This window comes from Salvia hispanica, chromosome 3 (genome assembly GCF_023119035.1).
Source record: "Salvia hispanica cultivar TCC Black 2014 chromosome 3, UniMelb_Shisp_WGS_1.0, whole genome shotgun sequence".
NCBI classification, from domain to species: Eukaryota; Viridiplantae; Streptophyta; class Magnoliopsida; order Lamiales; family Lamiaceae; genus Salvia; species Salvia hispanica.
Window position 1 is genome coordinate 26,328,310 of NC_062967.1, and position 23,380 is coordinate 26,351,689.

The 23,380-nt window shown below is 39.2% G+C and overlaps 3 protein-coding genes across 6 annotated transcripts; 2 read left to right on the plus strand and 1 right to left on the minus strand.

The window, feature by feature from the left end:
• The first annotated feature begins 92 nt into the window (after positions 1-92).
• On the plus strand, positions 93-4,250 carry LOC125213704 (pentatricopeptide repeat-containing protein At1g74750-like). The gene is made up of 2 exons (XM_048114389.1): positions 93-346; positions 1,508-4,250. Exon 2 carries the CDS (start codon positions 1,511-1,513, stop codon positions 4,073-4,075), a length of 2,565 nt encoding a protein of 854 aa, XP_047970346.1. The 5' UTR covers positions 93-346; positions 1,508-1,510; the 3' UTR covers positions 4,076-4,250.
• Positions 4,251-4,692: 442 nt separating this feature from the next.
• LOC125213702 lies at positions 4,693-15,871 on the plus strand. Of its 3 annotated transcripts, none has more exons than XM_048114385.1 (16): positions 4,693-7,714; positions 7,791-7,919; positions 8,018-8,206; positions 8,303-8,346; positions 8,483-8,798; positions 8,979-9,048; positions 9,140-9,292; positions 9,981-10,076; positions 12,078-12,163; positions 12,290-12,505; positions 12,641-12,895; positions 13,032-13,179; positions 13,306-13,439; positions 14,187-14,222; positions 15,168-15,254; positions 15,326-15,871. In XM_048114385.1, the coding sequence occupies exons 1-16, from the start codon at positions 5,054-5,056 to the stop codon at positions 15,410-15,412; spliced, it is 4,707 nt and encodes a 1,568-aa protein (XP_047970342.1). In that variant the 5' UTR covers positions 4,693-5,053; the 3' UTR covers positions 15,413-15,871. The 3 variants fall into 3 exon arrangements, with proteins under 3 accessions (XP_047970342.1, XP_047970341.1, XP_047970343.1); XM_048114384.1 differs by having other exon boundaries at positions 4,694-7,714; positions 8,964-9,048; XM_048114386.1 differs by lacking the exon at positions 14,187-14,222 and having other exon boundaries at positions 4,699-7,714; positions 8,964-9,048.
• A 994-nt stretch (positions 15,872-16,865) lies between these two features.
• On the minus strand, positions 16,866-23,055 carry LOC125213703 (zinc finger protein BRUTUS-like At1g74770). 2 transcript variants are annotated; one of them, XM_048114387.1, is made up of 12 exons: positions 22,694-23,055; positions 21,624-21,842; positions 21,348-21,542; positions 20,932-21,278; positions 20,622-20,850; positions 18,879-20,497; positions 18,573-18,788; positions 18,352-18,489; positions 17,966-18,200; positions 17,811-17,870; positions 17,433-17,504; positions 16,866-17,346 (listed from the first exon to the last, which is right to left on the minus strand). In XM_048114387.1, exons 1-12 carry the CDS (start codon positions 22,952-22,954, stop codon positions 17,245-17,247), a joined length of 3,693 nt encoding a protein of 1,230 aa, XP_047970344.1. In that variant the 5' UTR covers positions 22,955-23,055; the 3' UTR covers positions 16,866-17,244. The 2 variants fall into 2 exon arrangements, with proteins under 2 accessions (XP_047970344.1, XP_047970345.1); XM_048114388.1 differs by having other exon boundaries at positions 21,624-21,893; positions 22,694-22,817.
• Between the last annotated feature and the right edge of the window lie 325 nt (positions 23,056-23,380).

The following is a 23,380-nucleotide window of genomic DNA, read 5'->3' on the forward strand; positions in this document are numbered from 1 at the left end:
GACGTGGCACTATTGAAATCATTGAATTCTTCACACTCTAGAAAAATATCAGCAAATTAAATAAATCTTATAATGTAAACTGAAAGGGACAAATAAAGTAAATTAAAAAAAGGAAAAAGAAGAGGAAAAGGTGACAGTCACAGTGCGTCCCAAATTGCAAGGAAACTCAGTAGGTCACAAAGGCCATGAGAAAAAACACTGAGCAGCCGCCTTATTTAACCCTTCTTATGTTTTCATTAAATTTTTTTCTCTTGATTAAAATGTTTGATTCTTGATTTCTTCCCCTACTCTTTAGTGTTGGGTGGTGGGTTTGATTCTTCTGGGCTTTAGAGAACACTGCTATTGGGTAAGTTTTCCTTTTCTCATTCATTGACTTTTTTGCTTTGTTTGGAATGTTAAAGTTTGCATCTTTGAGTTTGTTTCTCGGTTTTAATGGTGGGTTTCTCATATTGTGAGGAGTTTCTTTGTTCTTTTGTTATTTAATGTAATGTGGGTTTATGTTGGTTTTGATTCTCCAATTCAGTGATTGTGTTTTTTTTTCAATGTTTTGGTTCTTCCGTGTATCAGTGCTGTGATTTTGGGTTGTGTTAGTTAAAAGTTCCGTTCTTGGTGGTTTTTAGTGCTGTAGAGTGAGCAATATACTCGTTGTTTGATTATATTCGGTAAAGGTTGTAACTTGTGTGGAATAATGATTTGTAGAAGCCATTTTCTGGTTACTGTAGCTAAATAGTCTTCAATTTGAGCTCTTTTGCATTGTTTATATTTGTGAAGTGCCGTTTTCCAAAGCATATACTTTAGCCTATTTGGTTGTTGTTTCTTGGGTGGAAAATTGGGAATGATTCAATTCACTTTGTATTAGCCTTTGGCATCAGTTAATTGAGAACTGGGAATTTCATAATATTTCATGTTAGCATGAAATATTGGCTATCTCAGTTGTCTAATTTGGTTAAGATAAAATGCAAGGGATTACTTGAATAAGTGTATTGGACTCAATCTAGAGTGGGTAGATTTTCATTAGCTGTGTGTATGTATCGGATTGGCCTAATGGTATGTTGCTTTTCACAACTTGCTCTCTCTACGGATGCTTGATTTATAAACTTTTTGATAGTATAAATAAATCTGATTATTTGGATGCATAATAGTACAGTGAACCATCTTTGATATTCCAGCATGGAAAAGTTGCCAGTCCTCTTCCTTTGGCCTCTTCTCTAAGAAGGCAGCACAAGATTTTCAACTTCTTAATTATTTTGTTTATGACTACATAGTTGTATTATATTGGTTGGTTAATGTGATTGCACTTCAGTTCCGTTCCAGATAAGGGCTGCTCTTCTCATTTTAATGGTTTTGGTTATCATTTTCTTTCAAGATGCATTGTAGTGATTTTGATGCAATCTTCTTGAATGAATAACTGTTTTCTGTATGGACTTCTCCGTGTTTTGTATCTTATTCGTTCAGACATATGAGTAAGTGATATGAAATTCACGGTGTATTTTGCCCTAATTCGCAGACAATGATCCGAGCAAAGCATCTTGGTAACTTGTCCCAGACTGCTAGAACCTTTTTCCTAGGACAAAGGTGTAGCTCGGCGGATGGAAGTTCATGCACTTGCTCGGATGATGAGACTTGTATTTCGAGAAGGTCTCTGAGAGGAAACGTGCAACACTTGCAAGCCTCATCCTCGTTGTTGGCAAAAACTTCAGTTGCAGTAGGTTCACTGACTCCAGCCGATTCAGTAAAAGAAGTGAATATTAGAAGAAAGGATGATGGCTCGCTGTCAAAAGGAGTAGCAGTGTCCCACAAAACTGAAAGAGCAAGCTCTGTTAGTTATGCAGAAGACACCGACGCAAATGACATGCTTTCTTCATCACCTCCTATAGCAGAACAGTTTGTTATGGCAGGTATGGCTGCCGTTGGTCTTCTATCTGATTTAGTAAATTATAGAATCCCGTTGACAGATGGGAGTGCAAGAGTCTCCCCACTCTCTAACTCTGTGCTTGAACGCACGAAACAAGTTTCTAGTATCAGACCTCCGAAAAATATCAATAGTTCTAGGAAAGACAAAGTATCCGTAAAGCCCAATGCTGTACCGGTGTATGGTTCGAACGTCCCTGAAGGGGCTAAAGGCAAAACTCATAAATCAGGAGTAGAGGGGGCAGCCAAGGAATCAAATAACGCATCAAGAAATTTTGTAGAAAGTCGCGGGCTCTCCTCTGATCCCCGTGATAGGAAAATGCCAATTCCTCAAAAATCAAGATCTTATTCAAGCCGTTACACGCCAAACACTCAACAGCCGGAGGGGAAATTTTGCGATAACAACTTGGACGGGTTTACTAGGGCAATGAGACAGGGTAAAGTTATGACTGGAGAAGCCCCAGGCGCTAGGAACTTTTCGGTTGTTGAAAGTGTATGTCGCATTTTGCATCAATCGAAATGGAGCCCTGCTTCAGAGGAAGCTCTTCAGAAGCTCAATTGTGCAGTGGATCCTTACCAGGCAAATCAAATACTTAAGCAGCTTAAGGATTATAGAGTGGCTCTTGGGTTTTTCTACTGGCTAAAACAGAGGCCTGGATTCAAGCACGACGGGCACACATATACAACTATGGTTGGTATCCTTGGCCGTGCCAGAGAGTTTGGTGCCATCAACAAATTGCTCAGCCAGATGATCAGTGATGGATGTAAGCCGAATATTGTTACATATAATCGTCTCATTCACAGTTATGGCAGAGCTAATTACTTGAACGAAGCCATGGGAGTTTTTAATGAGATGCAAAAGGTGGGCTGTGAACCTGATCGTGTTACTTACTGTACGCTCATTGACATCCATGCGAAATCAGGTTATCTCGATGTTGCAATTAATTTGTACCAGCGGATGCAAGAAGCTGGACTCTCTCCTGATACGTTTACTTACAGCGTGATCATTAATTGCCTCGGGAAGGCTGGCCATTTGACTGCCGCCCACAAACTGTTCTGTGAGATGGTTAGTCAGGGCTGTGTGCCTAACCTGGTGACCTACAATATCATGATTGCTTTACACGCGAAAGCTAGGAATTACCAGAGCTCGTTACAGCTTTATCGTGACATGCAGAGTGCTGGCTTCGAGCCCGACAAAGTGACTTACAGTATCATTATGGAGGTTCTTGGCCATTGTGGCCATCTTGATGAAGCCGAGGCTGTTTTTGCAGAGATGAAAAGAAAGAACTGGATCCCCGACGAGCCTGTCTATGGCCTTCTCGTCGACTTGTGGGGAAAATCTGGCAACGTTGAGAAGGCTTGGGAGTGGTACCGAGCTATGCTTTCTGCGGGACTATGCCCTAATGTTCCAACTTGCAATTCTCTTCTCAGTGCTTTCCTCAGGGTACACCGCCTCCGCGATGCATACGACTTGCTTCAGAGCATGGTGAGCCTGGGTCTGAATCCTTCTCTTCAGACCTACACTCTGCTCCTCAGTTGCTGTACAGACGCTCAAACGCCATACGACATGTCGTTTTGTTGTGACCTCATGACCGCATCTGGCCACCCGGCGCACACGTTCTTGCTCTCCATGCCTGCTCCAGGGCCGGATGGGCAGAACGTCCGCGACCATGTCAGCAACTTCCTCGACATGATGCACAGTGAAGACAGGGAGAGTAAACGCGGACTTGTGGATGCTGTGATCGATTTCTTCCACAAGACAGGGCTAAAGGAGGAAGCCGGCACCGTGTGGGAAGTTGCAGCGCAGAGGAATGTCTATCCAGACGCACTAAGGCAGAAGAGTTCGTGTTATTGGCTGATAAACCTCCACGTGATGTCTGATGGAACTGCTGTGACTGCACTATCGAGAACTCTAGCATGGTTTCGCAAGGAAATGCTCGCGTCTGGGGTCTGCCCCGGCCGGATTGACATTGTGACCGGCTGGGGGAGACGGAGCAGGGTCACTGGGGCCTCGATGGTGAGGCAGGCCGTGCAAGACCTGCTCAACGTGTTTAGGTTCCCGTTCTTTACAGAGAATGGGAACACTGGGTGCTTTGTCGGGTGCGGGGAGCCTCTCAACCGATGGCTGATGCAGTCCTGTGTGGAGAGAATGCATCTGTTGTAGTCCGGTGGCTTCCCTTCCCGGTTTTTTGATGTTCGGAGAGATACGAGGTTGTCCTCGGGTGTTAGCCGGTAGTGATATTTGCTATGTGTAGCTGAGTTTGGATGGTTTTATTTGGCCTAGTTAGTTACAGACCTGAATCTTGTGTTGATATTTGTATCTACGTTTATTTGTTGCTTTTTTTGGTTCGCTTTCTCTCTTTTTTTTTGATTGAATTGTCATAAGCTCTTAGTTCTGTCAAGATTGATCATCAATGGTTTTTCTGTCTCTTCTCATGGCTGTCTCCTATGGAATTACGTTGAATTTAGAATTTTATTCATAAAATCCGTAAGTAAACATAATTTAACTCTATTTACCTAACAATTAACTGGAAAAAACAAACAATAAATACTAAATAGAGATTTTCTCTAATCCCTAGAATAGAAAAATTCATCCAATATAAAAATTTATTGATGAAATCTTTTTTCACTTCCACAGATCGAAATATACCTAATTTATGGCCGAATTCTATTTAAAACTTACTTAAATTATTTTAGGAAGCACTGTTAGAAATAGATTTTGCTATATTTCTGTTATCATTACTAATATTTTATTCAAAAGTAAAATTAGAAAGGTATTAAATGTAAACATTTATTTATCCCAAAGTTTGGTGTTCATCTTCAAAACCAGGTGTGTGTGTTCTTATTTCACACACAACACACACTCTCCATCTCTATTCACACACACATCTATATGTATATATTGGTATGCTCGCTTCCCCTTAAATCATTCTGCATCTAGATTTATTGCGTGTGTGTGAGCAAGAGAGAGAGAGAGAGAGAGAGAGAGAGAGCTGTGTGTGTGTGCTGAGCTGTTGCTTTGATACAGTATTAATACCGATAGATACCAAAAAAGTATGTGTATATATGAATTGATTGAATTCAATAGGCGCATGAGTAGGTTTTAATGCATGCAATTTAGTAACCGCCGCAAAATTCTCCTATGGGGCACAAGAAGCGGAAACCCGCTCCTCGCTCCAAGCCGGCGGCGGAGGATGCCGCTGCTATTGTCGATTGTGGCGATTCAGTTCTCGACAATTCAGCGGAATCCATCAACGGAACACCTGCTAAACTAGAGTCATCGATTTCAGTAGGCAACGGCAATGTAGCTTCGTCTCCATTGTATGCTTCGGTGAAGCTCGAATACGAAAAGGCGCTGGTGGCGTTTCGCCGGGGGAACCACACAAAATCCCTAAGGCTGATGAAGGATTTGTGCTGTAAACACGAGAATTCGCCGCTCTCGGCCTTGATTCACCGCGTCCAGGGGACTTTGTGCGTGAAGGTGGCTTCGACTATCTCCGACCCCAGCGTGAAACAGCGGCACATGAAGAGTGCGATCGGGAGTGCGAGGAAGGCGGCGAGACTGTCCCCTAGTTCGATTGAGTTTGCGCATTTTTACGCGAATTTGTTGTGTGACGCGGCTAATGATGCCAAGGAGTACGAGGAGGTGATGCAGGAGTGTGAGAGGGCTTTGGCGATCGAAAACCCTGTCGATCCTGCTACTGAGAATTTGCAGGAGGAGAGTCAGCAGAAAATATCCACACCCGAGGCTCGGATTTCCAATGTCCAGAGTGAGCTCAGTGCATTGGTGCGGAGGGCGAATCTTGGATCTTTGTCGACTTGGATGCAACATCTGGGAGAGGAGAAGTTTCGGTTCATTCCCATCAGGAGTGCTCCTGAAGATCCGATGGAGTTGAGATTAGTTCAGGCAAAAAGGCCAAATGAAATTAAAAAGGTTGCTAAAACAGAGGAGGAGCGTAGGAAAGAAGTTGAGGTGAGGGTGGCTGCTGCGCGGCTTATGCAGCAGCAGTCAGAGTCTCCTCATTTGGGAAACGGTGGGGATAACAATACTAATAATAGCAAGGATTCGATTCTGGGATCAGGCCAGAGAGTAGGGGAGAGGAGGAAAAGTGGGAATATGAGGAAATCTGCATCTTCAGAGGAGAGGATGGATTTGGTCAAATCCTATTGGAACACTCTAAGTTCAGAGGGGAAGAAAGATTTACTGACAGTTAAGATTTCAGATCTAAGGGCTCATTTTAGCTCATTGAAGGATTGCACATTCAGTGAAGTACTTAATGAAGCTCTATCTTTTGGGGAAGCTAATAAAATATGGAAGTTTTGGGTCTGCTGTCGCTGCAATGAGAAATTTGCAGACACCAGTTCATTCATGCACCATGTCGTGCAGGAGCACTTGAGAAGTTCATTGCCCAAAATGCAGTCAATTCTACCTGAAAATGTGGACGATGAATGGGTTGAAATGCTTCTTAACTGTATTTGGAAACCAGTGGATTTGAATGTAGCTATTAGAATGCTTGAAAAACAGTTGAAATCTTATACACATGATTTACTTGAAGAATCAAGCTGTAATCACGATGCAGATGATTCAAAAGAATGTTATCTTGACACTTACTGCAATGAATATGAAGGGGACTCATCTCCTGGAAAGAAAACTTCTAGTGAGGATTGCAATGGCAGTAAGCAGGATATCAGGAAGTTTGAGGATGTTGAGTGGATGGACTGTAATGATCTTCCAAGTAGTAAGGAAAATTTATTCTTTGACTGGCCTTTGTCAGATGACCCAGAGCGCACAAAGCTTCTTGAAAGAATCCACTCTCTTTTTGAGGCACTTATTAAACACAAATGTCTGGCATCTAGTCATCTTAGTAAGATTATACACTTTGCTTTGGAGGAGCTGCAGAGTATAGCTTATGGTTCTCAACTTGACTTTAAAGTGAACCAAACACCATTGTGCATCTGTTTTCTGGGTGCTCCTGAGCTTAACAAAATCCAAAACTTTTTACAGGAAATTTATCAGACTTGTGGATTAAAGAGATACTCCGATAAAACCGCCGTACGAGATGATTCCAGTTGTACAGTGCAGGGTGATATAATGGAGAAGATAACACTCAGACAAGACGCTTCCCTTTTGGTAATTGATGAGCAATGTCTTCCCTGCAAGATCCCTTGTTTATCCTCTAGCAATGTAGGCAGTTATGTTTCGGGTACACCTGTTACATCCCATCTAAGCTATGATAATGGTGTCATACTCGATTCAGATGCTTTATTGTCCTGGATATTTACACGTGCCTCAGCCAGTGAACAGTTGGCATCCTGGAAATGTGCGACAGCGGAAAAAGCTCAGCAAGGTCTGGAAATACTCCAGTTGTTGGAGAAGGAGTCTTGCCATCTCCAGGACTTGTGCGAAAGAAAATGTGAGCAATTAAACTATGAGGAGGCATTGCAGGCTTTAGAAGACATGTGTTTGGAAGAGGGAAGGAAAAGAGAAAATGCAGTGGGTTTTGTCAGTCAAAGTTATGAATATGTCCTTAAGAAAAGGCGTGATGAACTCATTGAAGATGGCTGCGGAATTACACTTATCAGCAACAGATTTGAATTAGAGGCTATAGCTAATGTTCTTAAGGATGCAGAGTCCCTAAATATGAACCAATTTGGTATTGAGGAAGCTTACAATGGCATTACATCTCTCAGCGACCTGGGATCTGGTGAAGAATATGATTGGAGAATGAAGGACCATCTTCATCAGGTGGATTCTTGCGTAGAAGCTGCAATACAGAGACAGAAAGAACATGCCTCTACTGAGGTTTGGTCTGCTATCTTAGTTGATTTTATATTCAGTATTTTTTCTCAGATTTATCTTACATACATCAATGATTCAGATCAGCAAAATAGATGCAAGAATCATGAGAACAGTTTCAGGGATGCAGCAACTGGAAGTTAAGCTTGAGGCTGCATCTCACCATGATTTCAGATCAATCTTATTACCTCTGGTTATATCATTTGTGCGGGTCAGTACCCTTTGAAATACCTTATGTAAAAAGCCCTTCAACTATTTTCTTGCCACTTAAAAATGAATTTGATGCTTATTATTTCTGTAATTTTCCAGGCACATTTGGTCGATCTGGCTGAGAAAGATGCTACAAAAAAATCTGATGCTGCGAGGGATGCATTTTTAGCTGAACTTGCTCAGGATTCCAAAAAGGGTGGTACAATAATTGATTGCTCAAAACACGTGCATGAGAGGGCAAGGGATAAGAAAAAATGTAGGGACAACCCAAAAAACAATGATCAAAAGGTCTGCAAAACTTGTATTCATATTAATAGCCTTTTTCACATTACATCAGAGTAAGAAGGATGCTGACATATACTGTATTGATATTTATTTCTCCAGGCTACCAATAATGGTAACTTGCAGGGCCAGACAGATAAAGCGATGTATGTATCTCTTTTACTCATAAAATATACACATGCAAATGCAAGTATATCAGTTCTAGCACGCCTTTTTTTTTAAGTACTTTACTTTACGCGAGATTCATTGCTTAATATGCATCTAATGTATATTTGGTTTTAGTTTATTTCCAAGTGATCAAGAAGCGAAAGACCCAGGTTTTGAAATTACTTCTTCTGGACGTGTTGGTGCCTTAAAAGTACACAGTGAAGAGAACCAACAAAGAAGTGAGCTTGAAGCTGAAGAAAGAAAGCTTGAGGAAACTTTGGAATATCAAAGACATGTAGAAAATGAGGCCAAACAGAATCATCTTGCTGGGCAGCATAATAGAACTTTGAACATAACCAATGGGAAGACAGAATCATTTGAGATACTAGAGGCCTATCGAAAACCTAGTGATGATGAAAAATATGCCAATGAGCAGCAGAAAAATATGAAGGTTAACTTCTATTCTTAGATTTTCCTTATATGAAATCACGTTAGGATTCTATACTGTTGATAATTTGCTGGAAGTAGAATTGTCTTTAAGTTCTTTAGAAGTTCCATATTTAGAAATCAAAATTAAAAATTGGTTATGATATCTGTGACATTATTTTTTCTAAAGGGACTCGTGATTCAGGAGGGTGGTGTGGCGAATTATATGGAGGGTACGGTGAAGAATTATGCAAATGAGCCTTTGTTGAGAAATGGTAGCAACCTTTATTATGTTACAGAGTTATATATCCACACGCATTTTTCTGACTTAATTTCATGCATGCTATCACTTTATCCTTTTTCCAGGCTTACCAAATGAAGGTGTTCCACAGGATGGTGGCTTATATTTTGAACAACGCTCGGGGAGAAGAAGTAGACGGCACAGGGGTCCTACCAAATATGTGGATGGCAATGATCTTGGTCTACCTAGTCTTCGGAAAAGCTCCCCAGGGGAGGGAGGTATGTAGTTTGTTAAAAATTTTGTCTGCTGTTGATGGAGTTGAAATATTAATCAATCATTTTTTTGCAGTATGCTAGAGTTTCACATTTTTCTATTGTTTTTGCCCACATCCTAGTTATTTAATATTAGGCCTCTCAAAAAAAAGTTGACCTAGATCTTTGGATATATATATACATGTGTGTGTGTGTATTACATTGTTCTTCCATCTTCGTAATGTAGAAGTGATTAGAAGATGGATGCTTGAAAGACAAGTTGTAATTCTTTATTCATGCTTTAGTGCATGTTAATTGAAACATGCAAGTGCAGTATATAATGTCACACTTTATGGGTATACTAATACATTACAGGTCTACAGTCTACACTAAAGCTACAATTATTTCTTATTCTCTTTCTAATGTACTCCCTCTGTCCCAAGGTAGATGTCACACTTTCCTTTTTAGTTTGTCCCACCAAAGATGTCACATTTCCCTTTTTCGGAAAGAGTTCTCTCTCACTTTAATATATAAAAATCCAGAACACTCATGGTGTTAGTCTGAATTTTGTGAAAATCCAGAATGTTTTAAACTCTACTGATGATTTTGCAGTCAATGCAGCAACAGCCTTGCTATTATCATTATTTCTGTTTTAAGATATATATTTCTGCATTTGACGAGGTTGTTTATCTCTTACCATGGTTGAAATATTTAGATGATGGAGAGAATATGTTGAGACGACATCTCGTAGAAAAGGACGATGAAGAAAGGTTTCAAGCTGATATTAAGAAAGCTGTACGCCAAAGCCTTGGTATCTGTCCTATTTGCCTTTATCCTGTTTATCTTCTTTGTATGTTTCATTCTACTGTGCACAACAGTGTAATCTTAATTTATAATTTATATACACGTTGCCACAAATTTATTGCTCCTTTTCCTCTTTGATATGCTTGAAAATAAGTCCCCATTTGCTAAGATGGAAACACAAATTTTCTTGAATAGTTTTCCACACCAATAACATACTTACTATTTTTGTCGGTTATGGACAAATCTTCCCTGATCAGATTCTCTTCTCATAGAGTCCATAATTCGAATCTGAGTATGTAGAGTTGGGTACAAATACAATACTTTGTGCCATTTCCTATGTCAGGACTTTCTACTCTACAGACAGAAAATTGTCCTATTTTAGAGCATAGTTACGAATTGTTCTATTTTAGAGAATTTATAGTGGTCTTTTGCAATTTTTTGGGAGACAGAAATACCCTTTAACAAAGAGTTTATGATCTCTCGATATATTAATTATTTTCGTAAAATATTTTTGAAATATTTGCAAAATTGTTGGCTTCTTGTGGTCAAAATCCATTAATGATGTCCGCTGAAGAGAAAATGCAAACCTTCATGATTAAAGTATTAAACCAACTTTGAATATGTTAGAACATTCCTACATTTTTACATAAAATATTTAACTTACAATCAAAGGCTTATCATATTGAAAAAGTATTAGAGGAGACCTGGATTGGGTGATTATAATTTATTTATTTGGTTCCTGATGTTGCTCTAGATTTGAGTTGTATCTTTAGTTAAGGATGACGTCACTGTTTTGATGGTTACTGATCCCTTTGTAATGGTTTAACTCAGCATTATCATGATAAAACATTTTTGTTTCTCTGTTTTAATAAAAGAACCCAGTACAATATACTCCTTTTCGTCCCAAGTTAATCAATTCGTATTCCTTTTCAGGACGGCCCCAGGTAAATGAGTCATTTCCTCTTTTGGCAAAAATCAATTATTTTAATATCTCTTAACTTTGTTCTCTTTTCACTTATCTACTTTATTCAGTCTCCAGTTAACTCACTAAACACGGGAACGGGGGGAGGGGGGGTGTACTAAACTACATGATGATTTAGGCTATGCAAAACTACACTTTTATATGAACTATATATTCTGAGATAACATAATTATAGTAAAATTACTCTCCTGTGTAGACTGTAGTAGGAAGAGGTATCGGATTCAGTCTCCATCGCTCCCCTCTCCCGTCTCAAAATTGAACTGTAGCTCTCAAAATTTAAGAACACAAAATACTAAAATACTACACATTTTAACTTTAAACTCGTCAAGTTTCATTTGGATAATAGACAACAAATATACTTTAGGTAATTAACACTCAAGATTTTTCATATGAAAAATGTAAATGACAGATTTTAAAAAAGCAATAATGCTAAGATACTTAACAAAAATAAAAAAAATACTAACATATCATCGTTTTTTGTTTAAAATTTTAAAGGCAATGTATTGTCGTTACTTGAAACCTGGTTGATTCATGCAATGATATATTTCCCTTTTTGTCTGTTTTATTCGAAGTAAAACCCTTCCAAGCAGGGGCGGAGCCAGGAATTTGCAGGGACGGGGGCAAATTTATCTATAAAGAAAATTTAAGAATTTGAGGAGGGGCATTTAGTGAGAAATTAATAGAAATAAATTTTACAATTAGTAAAATATACATGGAGTAGAAAATATGAGGTGGGGCAAATGCCCCTCCAAAGCTTTTACTAGATACACCCCTGCTTCCAAGTATAAACCGAGAAACATATTATAGCTAGTTACAAATAACACTTAAAAGAGTATTTTGTTAGTATGTGTTAAAGAAAATTAGTCCAGTTGTTCATTCTTGTATTTCTATACTTCCTCTATGTCTATTATTGTCAGAACCTTTCTATGCTTCAATATTACATCTGAATATCTGATATTGAATTCCGCTAAACAATGAGATTTTAGAACCCATTGACTTGCGTTTAATATGATGCATTCTTGACAGATGGTGAAAATGGGAAAGAAACATGTGGAACAGGGCTAAAGAATGAAGTCGGTGAATATAATTGTTTCCTCAATGTAATAATTCAGGTTAGTGATGGAAGTGTGCTCTTATTTTGTTTCATTGATTAGTTCTACTTGCGCATTTATTTTAGTCTTCATTGTACTAGTACTAATTTTGTCGCGACTAAATTCTTATTCTATTTTGTCGATCAGTCATTATGGCACCTAAGACGGTTTCGCGATGAATTTTTGGGGAAACCATCATCTGAACATGTTCATGTTGGCAATCCTTGTGTTATATGTTCATTGTATGATATCTTTATCGCTCTGAGCCTGGCATCTACGGATAAAAAGAGAGAAGCTGTTGCACCTACCTCCTTGAGAGTTGCTCTCAGTAACTTGTATCCTGACAGTAATTTCTTCCAGGAGGTAACTCAATTCTACTGCTATTCTGGCTATTTCAGTTTTTGGTTTATTACACTGTATACCAAAGATTTACCTTAGCATTTATATGAGGTCATATGTTATTTCCAAATATGTGACCAAATTGTGTTGTCCCTACAGGGTCAGATGAATGATGCTTCAGAAGTGCTGGAGGTGATATTTAACTGTCTCCACAAAGCATTTACTCCTGCATGTGATTTATCTGATACAGAACCAGTAGATGGAAAGTGCAAAGGCCCCTGTATCGCGCATTTAATTTTTGGAATGGACATTTTAGAGAGAATGAATTGTTACAACTGTAGCTTGGAGTCCAGATACTTGAAATACACATCTTTCTTTCATAATATAAATGCCAGTGCTCTGAGAACAATGAAGGTATGTTTTTGTATCAAAGTCTCCATTTGGAAGTCCAGATAATGCTTAGTTAGTCTAGTAGCTGCTACATTTGGAAGTTTAGGAGATTCTTCTTTATGATATGGTTAATCCAAGCAATTCCTTTCTTTATTTTTAGGTTATGTACCCTAAGGACTCCTTTGATGAGCTTTTGAACCTGGTTGAAATGAATCACCAGTTACCTTGTGACCCTGAGGCTGGTGGGTGTGGGAAGTCTAACTATATCCATCACCTTCTCTCCAGGCCACCACATGTTTTCACAACAGGTGGATTTCTCATTATTAATGCCATTTTTTCTATTCTTCCTTTCTTTTAGTCTTAATTGAAATATTGTGTCACGTGCAGTATTTAGCTCTCCATATATATCCTAATACATTTTCTATGCCTTGTAGTCCTGGGATGGCAGAATACTTGTGAGAATGTTGAAGATATAAAGGCAACTTTAGTTGCTTTATCTACGGAGATTGATATCAGTGCCCTTTACCGAGGTCTTGATCCGCATAACAGACATCGCTTGGTTTCAGTGGTATGTCCTGCCAAATCTTCCTTTAATTTAAAGATTATTACCTTACTTTTCATCTGGTAACCTTGTGACATCTTGGTATTTTGCAAAATGTCAGTTGAACATATTCTCGAGGGATCAGATGCTAAAAGAATCGAGCATCAGAATAGATTTTAAGCTATTAGGCAAACCAAAATGGAATAGACACATGAATTATAAAATATTAGACATCTGGCTACAGTGTCGTAATTTTGTTTTATGGCTTCATCAATTTCTTATTTTGGTTTTTCCTGACAATAAGTTACTAAGTAATAACTTTATGGATTTCAACAGTTATTACAACCCAATCAGGAGAAGCTTATTCTTGGTTCATCATTGATTTTACATTTCACTTTGCCAATCCCATGGATGATGGTTTTTTTCTACTTTGGGTTCACTTTACATTAAAGGTTTCCAAAATGGGACCCTTTTTTTAATTCCGGAAATGGTAAAAATGCATTTGTCATGTGCGTTTTTATGGAATGAAAAACCCATGCCTTAAGTGTGTGTTTCATGAAACACGCATACTTTAGGCTAAAATCGAGCCACAAAAATATACTACCTTGGCTGTTCAAGTGGTTAAGGGGAAAGCCTTAACACATGTGCATTGGTTACGGCCTGGGTTCGAATCCTACCTGCACCATTTGTTTGTTACTTTTTATGTTTGTGGATTTATGTGTAAATTTTAGCTTTTGGAGTATTAATTGTGATTGCTCTGTGATGACTTTGCAGTCTGCGATGCTTAGTTTATTATCTGGGATATCAAGGGTTCGTCTATTCATTGATTTGATGTTCCATTTTGTTCATTGTTTGAGGATAATTGTGCAATTTTGTGTTGGAAATTTATGATATGTTATCGAATGATTTAGGCGCTATCATTACTCCCATGAATAATGAATTTTCATCTGAGGTTTTGCAATTTATTTCTCAAAGTTAGGTAAATCGATATATTTATTAAAAATAGAGTGTATTAGGTGGCTGATTTGTACTGTACCATTGGTCAATGGTGGTATGAACTATGAAGGTCAAGATGGGACTATTGGTGAAGAAGTCTTAAATTGCCTACTAAGAAGTATGGTAAAGGTTGAAGCACATTGTAGAGCATTAAAATTCCTCATGGAGACAACTGAAGAAAGTATTTTCTTTTACATGTATGGAAGGAAGCTGCCTTTGGGCAAATTTTTGTGGACATCAGTAGATCCTGTGACATTAGGATATAGGGATCAAATTGGCACGTATAATATAACACTGTTGATAATGATCTTTATTAATGCATAAGATATCTCTAATTTCCATGAGGAATGAAAAATGCAGGGTTTTTGTTGGAGCAATGATCATACCAGATTCTTTAGATCTGTATGATTTGATTTCCATTGAAGAAAAATTGAGTTTGTTCTATACTTCTATATGTTTTATACTTCAAAAAATATATAATCCCACTATGAGGTTAACTATATTAGTCCGTGTTTTTATATTTAAATTGTATTTGCATACAAGCATGCAAGCATATGTTGTTGTGCATGTGATCTCATATTTTATCCAAAGATCTTGCTCTGTCTAAAGTTCAGTCTTTCTTAAAGCCAGCATCCACTAGTGTCTCAATCTGTCTAAACCGAGCAAATAGTGACACACTAAACAATTTTATCTCTTACAAATCTGTCTTTCGGTGAGTACATGTACATCGTTGACCACTCCATCTTATGTCACTTTTAGGTTTGCTATTATGGACAGCACTATCACTGTTTTGCTTACAGTCGCGGTCATGAACACTGGATTATGTACGATGACAATACCGTGAAGGTACAATAATATCTTGAACTGTTACCATATGCCTTTCTTCAGGATGTATTTGATCCATCTTTCTTGACTAGGTTATTGGTTGCTGGAATGATGTTATTGCAATGTGTGAAAGAGGACATCTACAACCCCAGGTCCTCTTCTATGAAGCTGCAGACTAGCACAAAGAGGCCATTTTATGGATCTGGTGATGCATTCCAATGCCTACCGTGTGGGTTTTTCTAACCCGATGTGAAGCCTGAACTGTATTATAATGTGAAGGGGATCACTAGGACAAACTTGGAAGTCTCCAAAAAATGGTAACATACCAATATGGGAATAAGAACTAGGCTTTGGTTCAAGTTGCTGATGAGGACACCATCACCATTGATTATTTTTCGAATTTTGATATCTTTTCTTCTGGTTCGGGTCACAATCCGTTAGTTTACAAAATTATACAAAGAATTTTCTATACTTATTAGATTCACTAGCTGGTACAAGAAAACTGTGTATAGATGAGTTCCCTTACCCCTAGGAAACTAGTATTTGGTGAGTAGGAATTTTCTATGAGGACTAAGATCTTATGCAGAATTGGATGTTAAAGATATTACTATGCTTTAATGTGTTCCTTTTTTTACCCATTTACTTGTTAGTCATTTATGGCCTTGCTGTGATGCTTATCAAATTTATAGTATTTAAATTGAATTAATATGTAGGCTCTATATAAGTACAGTATGTACACAAAAATGTGTATACTTTTGTAAATGTATATCATTCACACTGCCCCACATTTGATTACATCATAAATCATAAGATCCAAATTCAAAATATACTAAATCAGTACCTTAATTTCACTTAATATCAACAAAACAGGGCAGAGCGACTATATATAGTATGGCCCTCAAAGTTAGTAAAATCCACATTTTCCTGAGCAAAATATGGATCTCAATTTATCCTTTACATTTCAAACAAACATTACCATCATTTTTGCCTACAAATTTTACTCAGTCATTCACCAAAACCCCAACACTCACACAAACACTTTACATCACTCTGCCATTGCTCCATCTTCTTCTCACTTCCTCTCCTCTTTCTCTCTCAGAGAAAAGGATGCCTTCGCCATTCTCGAATCACGCTTCCATCCTGAGGATGGCCTGAGAAGTGGCAGCGGACAGGCTTCGCAGCGTGCAAGTATCTATACTATAGCCATCGAGTCCACCAGTTTCCACACTGCAATGTGTGAGAGGTATCCCGTCTTTGGAGGAACTCCACTCAGTCTAGCTACTTCACAAATGCCAACTGCAACATCATCAACAACGACAAGACGCGTCGCCTAGAGATGATTACCTCTTGCAGTTGCAGTGCCCCCAGGGAACACGGCCATGGCCGCACCTATCCAACAAGACGACCAGCTCCTCTCCTTGTCCCAAAAATGTCAATATGATCGCAACAAAGACTGCAACAATGTCAATAACAACGACTACAACGACAATGCCAATTCAGTGGTGATGCAATCACAATATTGATGACAGACAGTCTAACATTTGCCCTAAGGAAGTATACGAATCCAGGTACCTCATTCCCTTGACACAAATAACATTGCTGTTCAAATATGTCATTACATCCAACAGTAAATTCTCCAAAGCATGATACATTAATGTGTTTTCTTCGTACAATTATATCGTAAGATGTACATATCAAACTATTTGACATAGCCAAGAGTCTCACAGAAATATACGCCGGAAAAGTAAAAACATCAACACATAATGTCCTTGGCTCATGATAAAAAATCAGAAAATGCATCTGGAATTCATCATTTATTCACTGATTGAGCTTAAGTACAGACACCGGCAATAGGTTATTTTACCCACATCTCTCTACTAGAGGGACAATGGCGATAGAGTAGCTTGAAAAAGTTCACCTACTGAAAACTGTTTCTTACCAGTTGCATAAATGGTAAATGGGACATATCTACATCTAGTCAGGTGTACATACAAACTTTTTGGAGTTCATATCAGAGAACCCTCGTGTTGTACGAACCACAATATGAGCATTTGTGGTAAAGCCAATGAAATGAGACAGTTCCTCGTTGTTCACAGTCATTGCATAGTATAAGCTGCACATCCATCAGGCAGACATTTCTTAATCATTTCATCTTACAGTTCCTTTTTTGGCAAACGCAAGAATCACAAATTAACACACCTGAGTCCGGCCAGAATACTCTTCCGGGATCTTCTCTTCTGCTAACAGAATGTCTAACATCCCGAAGTACACCTGTATAGGAGATTCATAAAGATTATTCAAACACCACTAAATTTTTTCAGAGGTTCAAGAACAGTGTAACAAGAGATCACATGTGCCTATTTGATTAGTTTGATGAAAGGTTTTTGTATGCGGATCGAAGGAGCAACGTTAGTATTTATAGAGTGAAGATGGCATTTGCACCGTCACATAAAAATGGAAGCCTTTTGAAGGGATCATGAACTCAAGAAACTCTATTGACAGAGCATACAATAATATGCACTTTCACAAAGTCACACGAACGACTGGCACAATAAAACCAAAGGAATATGAACTAACCTGCATATCACCGAGCGACTTGCTACATATCGGGCAAATATAGTGAGAGCAAGTGTAGTCCTGACAGTCGGATAAAAAGGGATAAGATGTTGATTTTTGCGAAAAAACAAATCATGAATTCATCATACAAGATAAGTTCTAGAGGTTTGGGATACCTGAAAACAAGATGAATGCATCAAATGGCCACATGGAAGTGCCTTGACTGGGGAGTTGGACGTAAATATGTACTCATGGCAGATAGGACAATTGTCCTCGAGACACTTCTCTCTGCATATGTGTACATATAGAGCCTTCCCCATACAAGCATTGCACTTCATACAGTGGAAGTAATCAACGCCCAGCCCCTTCCCAACTCGGCACAAGTTGCAGTAAGGGCAATGATATATTTGCCTGTCCAAAATATCTGTTAGGACTATGTAACTTTATTCTCGAGTTACAGAAACATCTTCGATAACTTGTAACTTAAAGGCCAATGATCTCGGATGATCATGGGCTGTAGAACTTTATTAAGACAAGAAAGAAGACTATGAATTCAACTAACCGTTCGTCATCAAACAATTTGCAAATTTTGCAATAGTATTTTCCCATGGAGAAGCCATTGCAAGATTGGCTCATACAGTTCTCCCCAATCGGCTGAATTACCATACATTTCATGCACATCATTTTCGTTATAGCTTTTCTGCAGCAAGAAATAGTGAAAATGAGTTTACACATCCAAGAAATAAATGATTTTAGAAGCAACCTGATTTATGCTAGTCTAACCTGTCCACCGAATGGTCTGTTTCGTCGTCATGGCAACGTATGCATGTGAAGAGCTTATTGCAACATGGAGCCAAAAGCTTACAATTTCTCTTATAGTGATTGCAACCAAAAGTTGCTCCAAGAGGATCTCGATAAGAAGGACTTTGACCGGGGATATCTCCCTTGTGAGTCCCTTCAGAAGCCTCATGGTGCATCTTTTGCATTATAGTCCAACGGCTGTAAATAGAAAAAAAGTCAATCCAGTTCATAACAGCAAAGTCAATAATCTGAGAGACTATAAAAAGCTGATTTGTTTTTCGACATTACCTCATTAGCAAATTCTGGATTAGATAGGTTTTCTGTCGAGAATCCAGATTACTGTCTCGAGACACCCTTCTTATTGCAGCTTCCAGCTCCTCCTGATTCATACTTAGAGGGTGCTCTTGGTGGCTCAATTCCCGACGTTCTGTACTAGTTATCTCCGCTGCATCATGGCATATCTTATCCACTTCATCGAGTTTCCTTTTGTCAGTCTCATTCCAATATAGGCTTAAATCTTGAGTCTGAAACGTATCCCTCCCTCTGCCAATAGAAGTTGATTTTTTAGCATCAGAAGATCCAGAATGCTTAGAATCCTCGGTTGAGGATTCCTTTTGCGTCTCTCTGTTATGGCCAACTTTTTTCATTTGTGCACCATCTTTCAGCAGATACGTCGAAACAACTTCCAGTGGGTCAGCAGGAGGTCTGGATCCCACCTGCTTTGTGTATACGTTATGTTCCGCCATACCTTCCCACCATTCTCGTAGCCATTCATCGAACTTAGTGTTTCTAGCAACCTTGAGCCATATAGACATCATTGACTGCTGCTCATCACAATTCAGATGTGACATTAGCCATGTTATCACTGTCTTCAGCATCTCCGCTCTCGTCCTCCCAAGCATACGGCCTATGATCTTTTCTTCCTCATCAACCGAGAAGCTCTCTCTAAACAACGGAAGAATCTCAACTTCTTCACGATACATGTGATCCGTTAGTACCTTAGACATAGACACGCAAGTATGATGGATTTTCGAAAGCAACTTCTCCACCCGCGCCCTAGTCTCGTTGCTTCCCTGCTGATCACACAATTCAGTTATCTCTTCCAGGATTTTCGATGTTTTTGTGAAGTATTTGAATTCCAACTTATGGTCCATGCTGTAGGAGTGGCTTATGTTTCGAAGTGCTCCCTTCGATTCCAGAACCGGAAAAGCTATCTCATCCTCTGAGTCGCTATGAATTTGAAAGATGGTACGCAAAAGGTCAAAGCGCTTCTTAAACTCAGCGATGAATCCGACATCTGCAGCCAGCTTAGCTGATAAGCTGACAAGATACTCAAGATCTTTTATCAGACCTCTATGGAAATACAAAATAGCATCCATGGGCCTAGATTCAAGAGTCGTTGAAGTACCATGGTCAGCTTCCACGAGACCTCTTTGAAGCGATGGCCTTCTTTTGAACTTCTGAGAGAAGAATATGCGGATATTCATCTCACTCGGATAAGAGGCAGCAGAAGAAGATGGAAAGTCTGCACTCATCTTTACCATTGTTGTAGCATTTCGGTTGAACATCCAATCGGTGAATCTAATTTTCTGCCTGTTTTGCTCAGCCAAGTAAAAGCTTCTCCCGTTGAATGTTTCTTCCAAATTTGATCTAAACCTTTCAGCCGAGATTTTCCCTGAAGAGCCAATGCGAATCCATTCGCATAGTAGAGATGTAAAAGGCTTACTTATCGCAGGACATCCGAGCTCTACTTTCTTTATGATAGATTTTGACTGGTGCTCAGTTAAATGAGACGAGAACCAAGTAACCGTGCACCTCAGCAGCCCGAGTGGCATCATATAAAGGCATGCCTGGAGCAACCACATCTGCATTTCAACGGTGCAAGTCGTTGTAATGGATGGGAAAACCTGGAATACACTGAAAAATAAAGTTACTGAAGCAACAAAACTCACTTCCAAACACGAAGAAACGTAAAAGAAAATCACTGAACCAAACTATTGAAACCTCGATAAAAGCAAACTATTGTTGTACCTCAGTTTCAAGAAGAATCAAGTTTTTTTCCAGACCTCTAACAAGGGATTCCAGTTCCTGATAAAGCATCTCCACAAAGTTTTCTTGCTGTGTTGAATCTCGAGATTCATAGAGCAGCAGCCGTTGGAGAACCTTAATCTGGCATTCGTCTACAAGTGGACTGCATCGAGACTTGCTATCCTCAGCCACAAGATTCGACAAATTACAGAATATTTTGTCCAAAGAATTGCTGCATTCAATGAGACAGGAAAAGTGTCAACAAACATAAAAAATCGTGAGGCGAAAAGTTGAAATCAGCCATCATGGCTACCTATAGAAGATCAAGACATCTGCAATGAATTTGAGCTGAACAATGACTGAAGACAAACTCGAGGAACAGTTTGAGCTTCTTATATGAAGCAATTCCTCGATAATTTGACTGAGATCTCTTTGCAGAGCAGCGTGCCAAATATGGATACCCTTGACAGGTTCCTCCACAGAGTTCTCTTGGATCGAACACGCTTTCTTGAATTGTTGTTCTCGGTCAGACGAAATCTGAAGTGGATATAGCTTATGTATGTCCCTATTGGATAGTCCACTTAGCAGTTGATGCCTCTTTCCGTATATGCTGTTGGCACATGAAGAAGGGCTCCCGTGCTGAATCCAGGAAACGACTACCTGTGGAGTTCACTATCAGTTTCAGTTACTTAACGACATAAAACTTGATGATTATAGCTTGGGCTCTACCTCTTGAAGTAGTCTTTCTTTAGGAACGATAACCTTTACGCAGTTCAGGACATCTAGTTTTTGATCCGAACTAAGATAAAGTGTCGTCCATGGTAAAAATTCCTCCAGTAGGATGGTGGGAACACTGCACATATACTGCCAGATCAGCTGAGACTGCTCTCCGGGAGAGCATTTCTCCATCAGCAAAGGAAACACCTGCATCGACATGAGTTAAAACGCATCTAAACAATAAGCTACTAGAAGACTAAATATGTCTTGATCGATGTCGAAAAATACCTGCTCCTCTTCTTTATGCATGTGATGGCAAATCATGGTCTGAACAGTACCAATCGAAGAAATAAGATCTTGAAACGTCTGAGATGCATCTTCGTCTTTGTTCATCAAGACATCCAGGTGGTGGAAGATGCAGTTGAAGCTATCATCGATAGCCCTATGTTCAAGGGCATACGTCTGTACTACGTTCTTTACTTGAGCATCTAACGCGAGAAAGATAACCTGTTATTTAAGAATGAGATTCGCTATTTGAGTCATTGACACACTTTGAATCTGCAAAAATCAGCAGAATAAGCTCAAAACTAAAGTCTTTCAAGGCATGTAACCAAAAAACAGAGAATTAGACCATATTTCGTCTTACTATCCGTCCCTAAGTGATCCTAATAGTTCCAGTTTCCTACAAAATCTTCTCAAATATTCTAGTTTTGGTAGTTAAACCGTTATCATATGTTCATCTATTCCGTCCAGTACAACTACAGAACATGCATAATCAGCTATGTATACATTGGAAACTCAGGCTATCTTTTACATCAATGAGCAGACATTATAAATTCGAGGGCAATTTGTCAAAAAAACATAAAGTTTGGTCAAATTCTGTTCCGTCCTGCAACTTTGAAAATCAGACAGGAAACCATGATGTTTGGATGTGGTCTCAATTATCCTATGGTGAGAATTTTCGATTAAATTGTAGTTACTGATATAGTAGCCGAAAATAAGCGAAGGTGACCGCAAATGAATTAAATACGTAGACGACTAGAAATTTTCACCATGGATAACTGAGAACAAATGCAAATTTCAAAGTATCGGTACCGACCAGAATTTGACCAAATTTCATGGGTTTTCCCAAAGTGGCAGGATCAAAAAATGTAAATGTATAAGTAGGTAAAGCACAAATTAATCCAACATTTTAACATATAGTGTAGATGTGAATTCCTCAAGTCAACTCACTCCATTCTCCTTTTTTTCAAGTCAAGTAAAAAGAAAACAGTAAAAACACCCATAAATTCTTCAATCTCTTCACAATTTAGTCAGATTACAAAAATGTAGTACTCCTACTAAAATGGAGCTCTAACCTCGTCTTCTGCAACACTGTGGTAGTCATACACAAGCTTCAAAAACTCGAGCCTCCGGCAAAGGTCAACGACGACTTCTCCGCTGACCGCGCCGCCCTCGGCCGCCGCCGCCGCCACGCGCCGCACCGAATCGAGCTCCGCGCGGAAAGCCTTGTGCGTGACTACAAAGAAAAGAATTGGCGCTTCAACGACCCCGGCAACCGAAGGCTCCGGCCACTCGTCGTCCCTGTGCGATTCCGATTCCCCGCCGCCGCCGCCCATTTTCCGACAAAACTCCGCCGCCGAGACCACCGCCTTTCATCAACGGGGACCAAAAAAGGGGAGTTCTCCGCGGCTTCAATTTAATGGGGGATCGCTTCATCACCAGATTCAAACTCGACAACATTTCAATTTTTTAAATCGAATTTGTTTCTAAACAATTCGAATGACAGTTGACAGCGACGTTTTAACTAACGCCTGCTTATGAAATTTGGCGCGTCGTCTGACCAATCTGCCCCTGCCACGTGTCCGTGTCTTTTTCTACACGTGTCATCATTCCCCAATTAAAGTAAAAAGCTGCTGTTTTTTAGATTTGTCCAAGTACGGATTTGTATTTTTCGTCTTTCCACTTTAATTCTAGTTTAACAGAACAACATCAAAATTGGGAAATTTGTAATTTATGATTATGATATGGGCACGTGCGTATCA

Coding starts and splice junctions, on each gene's coding strand:
- LOC125213704 (XM_048114389.1), top strand. CDS start 1,511: ATGATCCGAGCAAAGCATCTTGGTAACTTGTCCCAGACTGCTAGAACC.
- LOC125213702 (XM_048114384.1), top strand. CDS start 5,054: ATGGGGCACAAGAAGCGGAAACCCGCTCCTCGCTCCAAGCCGGCGGCG. Junction 13,180..13,305: donor ACCACATGTTTTCACAACAG/GTGGATTTCTCA, acceptor TATGCCTTGTAG/TCCTGGGATGGCAGAATACT. Junction 14,223..15,167: donor TATTATCTGGGATATCAAGG/GTTCGTCTATTC, acceptor TGTCACTTTTAG/GTTTGCTATTATGGACAGCA.
- LOC125213703 (XM_048114387.1), bottom strand. CDS start 22,954: ATGGGCGGCGGCGGCGGGGAATCGGAATCGCACAGGGACGACGAGTGG. Junction 21,843..22,693: donor ACAGTGTTGCAGAAGACGAG/GTTAGAGCTCCA, acceptor CTTAAATAACAG/GTTATCTTTCTCGCGTTAGA. Junction 18,490..18,572: donor ACAGACCATTCGGTGGACAG/GTTAGACTAGCA, acceptor TTCTTGCTGCAG/AAAAGCTATAACGAAAATGA.